The sequence below is a fragment of the Periophthalmus magnuspinnatus genome, chromosome 19 (assembly GCF_009829125.3).
Source record: "Periophthalmus magnuspinnatus isolate fPerMag1 chromosome 19, fPerMag1.2.pri, whole genome shotgun sequence".
In the NCBI taxonomy this organism is placed as follows: Eukaryota; Metazoa; Chordata; class Actinopteri; order Gobiiformes; family Gobiidae; genus Periophthalmus; species Periophthalmus magnuspinnatus.
Window position 1 is genome coordinate 22,859,750 of NC_047144.1, and position 10,909 is coordinate 22,870,658.

At 39.5% G+C, this 10,909-nt stretch overlaps 1 protein-coding gene across 1 annotated transcript; it reads right to left on the minus strand.

The window, feature by feature from the left end:
- Nucleotides 1-179: 179 nt before the first annotated feature.
- On the minus strand, nt 180-10,703 carry ankrd22 (ankyrin repeat domain 22). Its single transcript, XM_033984888.2, has 7 exons — nt 10,624-10,703; nt 7,957-8,040; nt 7,526-7,633; nt 7,069-7,176; nt 5,823-5,900; nt 4,266-4,364; nt 180-3,250 (listed from the first exon to the last, which is right to left on the minus strand). The coding sequence occupies exons 1-7, from the start codon at nt 10,642-10,644 to the stop codon at nt 3,173-3,175; spliced, it is 576 nt and encodes a 191-aa protein (XP_033840779.1). The 5' UTR covers nt 10,645-10,703; the 3' UTR covers nt 180-3,172.
- Nucleotides 10,704-10,909: the final 206 nt, after the last annotated feature.

Genomic DNA, 10,909 nt, shown 5'->3' on the forward strand with positions numbered 1-10,909 from the left:
CTCTAGATCATTCTAAAGTTATTCAGGAACAGTTCATTTCTGTCCTGTGAATGAGACTTTTTAGTATCGATTCCTGCTCAAATGAGTATTTAGTTGATACTAGTTTTAGTATCGATTAGTATCTGATTCCCGATACTTCTGACAACACAAGACTTGTAATAAAAACTCCACCACACTTTAAAATTCAGATATTTTAATAACTTTAGGACAAAGTTCTGAAATGTAACAGGTCCAGTATATGTGCAAAAGTACCTCTGTATACTTTTACTTTAAACATTTCTAAAAGAGTAAAAGTATATTATTTTCCAAACGTTAAAAACAGAAACATTTCAGCAAATTAGGAGCAAGTTAACATGAAACACTTTGGTCCAGGAAGTATCAGTCTCAAAGTCCAGTCACACGGCGAAAAATGTACTCAGTCAGACGTTACTTGAGTAAAAGTACAGATACACACGTAAAAAAAAGTTACTCAAGTAAAAGTATCGCATGAAAAAAATATATTAAAGTAACAGTATTAAAGTACCCGTTTGAAAAACTTTTTAATTCAAAGTCGAAGCTTCAACTCGAAAACTTTAGTCAGGAAAAATAACCCCACTTTTACTTTTCAGTCCAGTTCAAACATGTAGTGGAGAAGAAAGTACAAATACTGCTCTCAAATGTAGTGAAATAAAAGTAAAACGTATCCACTGTGAAACATACTTAAGTATAGATACCTAAAATTCTACTTAAGCACAGTACTTTAAGACTTGTACTTGTACTTGTGGCAAAATGGACGTCGTACTCTCAGACGGACAGATGCAGTTTTCCCCGTTACATTGTACTTTACCATGAAAATACTGTGTACAAAAGGTCAATTCCAGCGGTGGAAGAAGTACTCAGTTGTGGTAAGTAAAAGTACAGATACAGGAGCAAAATAATGCTCAAGTAAAAGTATCACCTAAAAAATCTACTTAAGGAAAAGTATTAAAGTACCTGTTTAAAAATGTCCTTAGAGTAAAATGTAAAAGTATTTCAAACAGATTTTGATAAAGATTTGAGCTGAATTTTGTGTTTTTATTTATATATGTAGTTCCCTGAAAGTTAAAAATACAAAAAAGCTGTTATAAAATTCATTAGACGGTTGATTTCAATATATATATTAATTTAAAACTAAAAACAGTTCAATTTGATAATTCTATTGTACCTATACAACGAGGACGTGTTACTTAAGAACGTGAGACGCAAGGACTTATGGGAAAAGAGTGTATTCATTTTGTTTGTTTAAAAAGACAGAAAATAAAAAAAATACTTGACGTAACCGAACTAAGAACTGTAATTAAAGTAGAACAAAAACTCCAAATAAACGCGAGTCTGGTCATGTTGGACGTGTTGAGAATAAAGCCAAGTCTTAGACAACAATAAAAAGTACTTTTACTTTTCAGTCCTGTTCAAAAATATAGTGGAGCAGGAAGTACAGATACTGCTCTCAAACGTAGTGACGCAAAAGTAAAAAATATCCACTTTAAAATGTACTGAAGTATGCATTTTGCTTGTATTTGTGCTTATATTTTTATCATTAATGAACTGTATGTGTGTAATTGAAATGTATTAAACTACCGTAAAATTCGGACTACAGAGCGCACCTGAATATGAGCCGCACCAGCTAAATTTGAAAAGAAAATACATTTTGTACATATATAAGCCGCAGGTTTTTGTGTTGTAACGTGTGATATTTACACAGAAAGATGGTACACAGAAGGTTTTTTTTGTTTTAATTTAGGAAACGCTTTTTGTGTGCGTCTGAAAAGCAGTTCAGTTCATAATCTTCCCCCATGTCTCACTTTCACATTTACTGTTAGAGCGCCCCCCAGTGTCCGTTAGGCAGTAAAAATCTTTAAATTAGCCGCACTGTTGTATACGCCGCAGGGTTCAAAGTGTGGGAAAAAAAGTAGCGGCTTATAGCCCGAAATTTACGGTAAATTGAAAAGTAACTGAACTGAGAAACAGGAAACGAGGGTGGGGTCAAAGGTCAAACGCTGAGTAACCTGAAAAGAAAGATAAGAAAAGTCCTGTCTGCTCTCTCCCCTTGGATCAGAGCAAGAAAAGTCTAACGCTTGTCCTGAGTTTTTTTTTTTTTTTTGGTAAACAGCGCATCGAGAACAGTTTTTTGGACAAGTACTTTGCTACGTCTTTACGTTTTCCACCATTGATAATTCACAAATGTTGATCCTGATCATTTGTATTCGTGACTAGACCCAAGAATTGACGTCTTACAACACAAATCTGCACTTTAACGATATTCATTTTAACCGCTAAATATGTTTGGCCTGTAGAAAATGGTGACATCATCTGAAAAAGCTACTACAAGTACAAATACTGCTTCCAAAAATTGTACTGAAGTAAAAGTGCATGAAAAATACCATTCAGAGTACTAGTTACTACAGATTGTGAGCAGCATTTTAGATCACCATTCACCAAAATTAGTTGTCGGTTTAGAGACGAGCAGAGACAGACGTAGATTGGGACGCTTGAGACTTGTACAGTATTAATTACAACTACATCGTTAGTAAATCTACTCAAATACAGTAACATGAGTATTTGTAATGTGCTACTATTTAGAGACAGTAACCATAAACCTTAAACCTTGAGAACTAACTTATTAAATGTTGTTGTAAGTCCCTGACAGAGGTGATAGAGCAGCCAAAAATTACTTCATATTGTCGACATAAGGCTTTTGTCACTTGGGAAGAGGAACAACAACTTTTACTCAAGTAAGAGTACTTTTACAAATCAAATATATTGAGTGATAAATTGTACAGTGTGTTTCTTGATTAGGTTTCAGTTTTGTGTCTGTCCTTTGTAAAATACCAGATTTTATGCAGTATTTAATATTTTGTCCTTCACATTACATTAACTTCAAATTGTAAATCAGCTGTTACATCCCGACAGTTACTTGTTAAGTTACTCTTACTTGAGTAGTACTTTTTCCAAGTACTTCTTTAGTCCAACTTGAGTCATTTCTTGGACCACTACTTTCTCCTTCTACTTGAGTAATATTATTTTGAAGTAATGTCACTCTTACTTATGTGAAATTTTTGACTCCTACACCTCTGGATTATACTGCCATATTTAAAGCTCTGGTGCTGAAGTTTCGTAGTGCTGCTTTAAAGTGTATCTCATGGTGCGTACTGGGTCAGTGGGATTTCTGCAGCAGACGGATGATTCTGAGGTGCCCGAGTCTGAGCGCGATGTCCAGAGGCGTCTCCCCGTCCTGAAGACAGTGAACACACCACAGGGTTAGTCCTGGCTTAGTCCTGGCTTAGTCCTGGCTTAGTCCTGGCTTAGTCCGGTCAGCAGTGGGCGTGTCTTACTTTGTTCCTTATATGTCGGTGGGCGTGTCTGACCTTGTTCCTTATATGGAGGTGGGCGTGTCTATTTTTTCCCTTATATGTCAGTGGGCGTGTCTTACTTTGTTCCTTATATGTCAGTGGGCGTGTCTGACCTTGTTCCTTATATGGAGGTGGGCGTGTCTGACCTTTGTCCTTATATGTCAGTGGGCGTGTCTAAGCTTGTTCCTTATATGGAGGTGGGCGTGTCTTACTTTGTTCCTTATATGTCAGTGGGCGTGTCTGACCTTGTTCCTTATATGTCCGTGGGCGTGTCTGACCTTGTTCCTTATATGGAGGTGGGCGTGTCTGACCTTGTTCCTTATATGGAGGTGGGCGTGTCTGAGCTTTTTCCTTATATGGAGGTGGGCGTGTCTTACTTTGTTCTTTATATGTCAGTGGGTGTGTCTGACCTTGTTCCTTATGTCAGTGGGCGTGTCTGACCTTGTTCCTTATGTCAGTGGGCGTGTCTGACCTTGTTCCTTATATGGAGGTGGGCGTGTCTGACCTTGTTCCTTATATGTCAGTGGGCGTGTCTGACCTTTGTCCTTATATGGAGGTGGGCGTGTCTGACCTTTGTCCTTATATGGAGGTGGGCGTGTCTGACCTTGTTCCTTATATGGAGGTGGGCGTGTCTGAGCTTGTTCCTTATATGGAGGTGGGCGTGTCTTACTTTGTTCTTTATATGTCAGTGGGCGTGTCTGACCTTGTTCCTTATGTCAGTGGGCGTGTCTGACCTTGTTCCTTATGTCAGTGGGCGTGTCTGACCTTGTTCCTTATATAGAGGTGGGCGTGTCTGACCTTGTTCCTTATATGTCAGTGGGCGTGTCTGACCTTGTTCCTTATATGTCAGTGGGCGTGTCTGACCTTTGTCCTTATATGGAGGTGGGCGTGTCTGACCTTGTTCCTTATATGGAGGTGGGCGTGTCTCTGCAGCAGCGCTGGGACCAGGCGGTGGTTTTTCCTCAGACACAGATAATGCAGTGCCGTGTTTCCCTTCTGTGAATAGAACATTTATTTTAAAAAACTATTATTATAAAACACATTTATTTTATGTGGATTTACTAAACTATTATTACTAAACATATTTCATTTAAAGAGGTGGTGTTTTACTTCTATGGGATATTTACTGCTAACACATATTTAGATCACCACATTACCTTTTATTGTTTTGAAAATTATATATTCACCCAAAACAACGTATGTGTTATATACGTTGTTATATATGTTCTTGTATATTTATGTTATATATATGTGTTGTATATATATATGTATATATGTTCTTGTATATTTATGCAAAATATACGAGCTTGTGGGCGGAGCCTTGCACAGGTTTGTACTGCTAGCTATATGAACGTTCATATAGGGTCCAGGAAAGATCACTAGATTACTCAAACATGCATGGATGACATCTAAAACCTCTTCAGGCGTGTTTCTGATGAGGGAACAAAGTTATAACATGGTAGAAAGCTCCAAAAAGTCGATTTGGCAGAAAACTCTTCAAAATTCACACTAATACAAGAATCACATTTCAGAACATGTTTGTGCAGATAGAATCTAGAGGGTTAGCAGATTTTATGCAGAATAACACAGAAGTGTTTGTGGAAGTAATTATGGAACTGCAAACTGTAGTCCTTGTGATTCGCTAATTGCGTCTAACAGCGATTAATCTTGCAGCCTTTTAGTGATTCCCTGTTTTGAGTGATTTTATGTATTTTATTTTATTAGGTTTTGTTGTATTGAAACCGGAGACTTATTTGAGCAGTTATGATAGGGGAAAAGGGTTATTGACTACATGCATGTCTATGGTGGAATGTTCAGCAGTTACCGTGGCGACACAACGTGCACATTACCAAAACACAGCCAAACAGTTTTTAAGATTGTCTGAAACTCAAGACAAAAAACACAAAATGGATTTAAACAGCACATTTTCAGGAACCTGTGATCAATCCGAGCGTCCATGGTCCTGTTTACGAGTTTGATTTTCGATAAAAAAGTGAGAGGGACTAACCGGAAAACTGTTGGCTAATGCTAGCTAGCTTGTGAGCGTAATGTTATTTGAGAGGGAACAGCACAAATCAGCTCACCTGTTGTAGTTTCAGCTAAGACAGTTCTTTATGATCGGATTGTGCCAAAATAAAGCTCAGATTAAAGTCAATTAGCGTTTCAGACAGAGCAGTGCCTACAGTTAGCGTCACACCCCCAGGGAATGTTGATGACATCAGCCGCAAAGTATCAACTACCGTATTTTCCGGGGTATAAGTCGCACCAGCCAAAAAAATGCATAATAATGAAGAAAAATACATTTGTTTCACATATAAGTCGCACCTTCGCCCAAACTATGAAAAAAAGTGCGACTTATACTCCAAAAAATCGCAGCGCCAGTGTATGTGTCTCATTCATGTGCGTTTTGGGAGTGTGGTGTGTCATGTTTATAATCGTGTGTTTGTTTCTCACGTAGTCGACAGCGTTGACGTCGGCTCCTCGCTCCAGAAGCTCCTGTAGCAGAGACGCCTGGTTCCTCTGCTTCTGCAACTGTCACACAAACAAATAAGCACACAGATAAACAAACAAGCACACAAACAAGCACACAGATAAACAAACAAGCACACAAACAAGCACACAGATAAACAAGCACACAAACAAATAAGCACACAGATAAACACACAGACAAATAAACAAACAAGCACGCAGACAAATAAACATGCACACAGACAAATAAACAAACAAACAAGCAAGCACACAGACAAATAAACAAGCACACAAACAAATAAGCACACAGACAAATAAACAAGCACACAAACAAATAAGCACACAGACAAATAAACAAACAAGCACACAAACAAATAAGCACACAGACAAATAAAGAAGCACACAGACAAACAAGCAAGCACAAAGACAAATAAACAAACACAGACAAATAAACAAAAATAAGCAAGCACACAGACAAATAAACAAACAAACAAGCACACAGACAGACAAATAAACAAACAAGCACACAGACAAATAAATAAACAAACAAGCACACAGACAAATAAACAAGCACAAAAAGAAACAAACAAACAAATAACACATTTTTTATTATTATTAAAGGGACTGTAGGGATGTGTTGACGTGGATTTTTTGAGCCGATACCGCGTGCTCCTGTGGCCGATAATCGATATTTGCTGATACGATATTTATCTTTTAAAACCCATAGCAAGGCCCCACAAATTTATAAGACAAAAACATGTATTTATCTGGATACAAAATAATTAGTTACATGTTTGTGTAACACCTCCATATAAGGCTCTTCTTTTCAATTCTGATTTATTAATCTGTTCAAAAAGGGTTCAATATTGGCATCTATGTTGGCCGATACGATACTGGAACCCATCCCGAGCCTGTACCTGATTATATTTCCATGTATTTGAGTAAAATGTACTTCTAATTCTAAAGAGTTTTATTGTCCAAGAATCAGGAAAAGCACAAGATAAAACTCGGCTCTGGTCTCTGAGAGTTGTGAAAAGTGCTTATAAATTCATCGTGGTGAATAATGAGGATAATCAAAATGAGAGCTCTAATTGGACGAGAGCAAACAGGTGAGAGCTCTGATTGGACGAGAGCAGACAGGTGAGAGTTCTGATTGGACGAGAGTAGACAGGTGAGAGCTCTGATTGGACGAGAGCAGACAGGTGAGATCTCTGATTGGACGAGGTGTTACCAAGAGGAAGTAGCCCAGCAGCAGGATGGGCATCAGGATACAGATCATCAGGAAGTCCAGAACTGACAGGGTCTGACGGCAAACGTAGTGCAGACAGGTGCGCTCCTTCTGCAAAAGTACCACACAACATACATGACCAAAAGATCCTCCTCTAAACAGGTTATGATCCTGGTCTAAGCCTGTTCAGATCCTCCTGTAGACCGGTTATGATCCTGATCCTGGTCAAAACCTGCTGAGATCCCCTGTAAACCGGTCATGATTCTGATCCTGGTCTAAACCTGCAGGGATTTCCTGCAGACTGGTCATGATCCTGGTCTAAACCTGCCAAGACCCCCTGTAAACCGGTTATGATCCTGGTCCTGGTCTAAACCTCCTGGGACCCCATGTAGACCGGTTATGATCCTGATCCTGGTCTAAAACTGTTAAGACCCCCTGTAGAACAGTTATGATTCTGGACCTTGTTGCGGAGGGAGGGGTCGGCTCCTCTGACCAACAGGAAGTGGGCGGTCTTGGCGTCACCGCGGCGACAGGAAGCGATGAGCGGCGTGTCACCAAAATAAGAGTCCTGAAAAATGATGTCATCAAAACAAAGGATGGAGATAAATGAGAGAGAAAAAGGGAGGGAGGGAGCAGAGAGAAAGGAGAGACAAGGGAAGGAGGGAAAGAGACAGGGGAGAAGAGAGAGAAAGAGGGAGGGAGAGAGGGAGGAGAGAGAAAGGGGAGGAGGAATGAGAGAGGAGAGAGAAAAAGAGAAGGGGGGGTGGATAGAGAGAGAGACAGGAGAGACAAGGGGGGGGGAAGAGGGGAGACGAGAGGGAAAAGAGAGGAGGAGAGAGGATGGAGAGAGGGAGGAGAGAGGGAGAAGAGAGCATGAGAGGGAGGAGGTACCTGGGCATTGACAGATTGTGGGTGGAGTTTGAGCAGAGCGTAGAGCTGACGCAAGTCTCCAGAGTAAGACGCCTCCAACACCGGCTGCAACAAAAACAACAACTACTGAGCCATCTACTACTACAACTACTACAACTACTGAATCTACTACTACAACTACTACAACTACTGAATCTACTACTACAACTACTACAACTACTGAATCTACTACTACAACTACTGAATCTACTACTACAACTACTGAATCTACTACTACAACTACTGAATCTACTGAATCTACTACTACAACTACTGAATCTACTACTGCAACTACTGAATCTACTACTACAACTACTGAATCTACTACTACAACTACTGAATCTACTGAATCTACTACTACAACTACTACAAGTACTGAATCTACTACTACAAGTACTGAATCTACTACTACAACTACTGAATCTACTACTACAACTACTGAATCTACTTCAATTACTGAATCTACTTCAATTACTGAATCTACTTCAACTACTGAATCTACTTCAATTACTGAATCTACTTCAATTACTGAATCTACTTCAACTACTGAATCTACTACTAAAACTACTGAATCTACTTCAACTACTGAATCTACTTCAACTACTACTGAATCTACTTCTACTACTACTGAATCTACTATACTACTACTACTACTGAATCTACTATACTACTACTACTACTGAATCTACTATACTACTACTACTACTGAATCTACTATACTACTACTACTACTACTACTACTGAATCTACTATACTACTACTACTACTACTGAATTTACTATACTACTACTACTACTGAATCTACTATACTACTACTACTACTACTACTACACTACTACTACTACTACTACTACTACTACTACTACTACTACTACTGATACTACTACTGAATCTACTATACTACTACTACTACTACTACTACTGAATCTACTATACTACTACTACTACTACTGAATCTACTATACTACTACTACTACTACTACTACTACTACTACTACTACTGAATCTACTATACTACTACTACTGAATCTACTATACTACTACTACTGAATCTACTATACTACTACTACTACTACTACTACTACTACTGAATCTACTATACTACTACTACTACTATTACTACTACTACTACTATTACTACTACTACTACTACTACTGAATCTACTATACTACTACTACTACTACTCACATCTCTGGGGTGGAGTAATGGCACCAGTTTGTGAAGCTATTGTGAAACACATTTGATTTTTGACAATAGACGTTGGACTTTCTACTGTCTCCAGCTCAGGTTAAAGAAGATATATCGATACAGAGAAATACGATAAATGATAATATCAAAACTACTTGATACCATTGATTAAAGAACAATAATGCCAGATAATCCCAGTGAACCTTTTTTTAAATACATCCAATTAAAACGCCTGAACTGCAACAAATAAATAGAAAAAAATTTAAAAATATTTGCTATAGAAGTTATTTATTCTACCCTCCACAGCTCAAATTTTACAATACTGCATTAAAATGACAAAAAACTCGCCACTATTGCAAAGAAACTGTACACACGATACATTTTGAGCCCCAAATATGTTATTCCATCCATCAAATATTGAACGATAAGTTGATGTAGTGACAGGCCGAGTGGTAACAGTAAGGAGGGTTCAAAAAGGGCCTGGGAGAGATCGCTAAATTACTCAAACATGCACAGATGACGTCTAAAACCTCTTCAGGCAGGGATTCTACAATGTGCTGATGTAATGAGAACGCAGCCAATCAGAGCCCTGACTCAGGAGGACGCATGCCTCACATATTTGACTCATATAAATGATAGTCCTGGATCAGAACCAGGTCTGAACCAGGTCTGAACCAGGACTACAGCTGTGGGCCACATGTGGAGCTGCCTCCGCCTCGGAGACACAGGAATCAAACTACCGTAACTATTCACTATGACTGTAGGAGTACTGATAATAGGTGGTGGTGATAGTAGTAGTAGCAGTAGTAGTAGTAGTAGTAGTAGTATGTGTAACCATTTCACTCCAGCTATAGTTTCAATGTGTTCTGATTTAGTCCTGGTTTGGCCCATAGTCCTGGTTTAGTCCTGGTTTAGTCCTGGTTCAGCTCCAGGTCATACTTTGGTCTTTTGTTGTACTTTAAAGTTTTTACAGTTACAGCAGAAAAAAACACACGTTGCGCCATCTCTCTGTGATGTCACGCCGTTCCTCTTTTCATATTTGCGTGTGCACGTGCGGACACGCGCACGGACAACTGTTGACAGTTCACGCGCACTTTCACTTCTCCACAGGGTCTGAACCAGGACTAAACCAGGACTAAACCAGGACTAAACCAGGACTAAACCAGGACTAGACCAGGACTAGACCAGGACTGAAACAGGTCTAAACTTGGGCTAAACTTGGACGAAAAACAGGACTAAAACAGGACTAAAACAGGACTAAAACAGGACTAAAACAGGACTGAACCAGGACTGAACCAGGACTTGCTTAACAGACCGGCCTGTCTGGACCTGACCCGCGCGCGCTGTCTCACCTGGCACACGCACGCGCCTCTCTTTACGCGCCCGCGCACGTCACAGCGGGACGTTTCAGGTTTATTCAAAGTGAAATGTGAAAAATGAAAAAGAAAAGAGAAACTCACCTCGGAGTACATGAGCCCCATGGCGCGAGCTCCTCTCACCTGACGCACAGCAAACAGCAGCCGACCGCGCGCACAGGTAACGCACTTCCGGGACACGGAGGTTTCACAATAAAGCTTTAGTTTGTTCTGGTAAGAAAGATATGTATTAATTTATGTATTTATACTATAACTCTAGCGCATATGCACAACCCTCTCACCTCCACTTAGTCCTGGTTTAGTCCTGGTCTAGTCCTGGTCTAGTCCTGGTCTAGTCCTGGTTTAATCCTGGTCTAGTCCTGGTTCAGTC

Coding starts and splice junctions, on each gene's coding strand:
- ankrd22 (XM_033984888.2), bottom strand. CDS start 10,644: ATGGGGCTCATGTACTCCGAG. Junction 5,901..7,068: donor TGCTGGGCTACTTCCTCTTG/GTAACACCTCGT, acceptor TTTGTGTGACAG/TTGCAGAAGCAGAGGAACCA. Junction 3,251..4,265: donor ACCTCCATATAAGGAACAAG/GTCAGACACGCC, acceptor CACTGTCTTCAG/GACGGGGAGACGCCTCTGGA.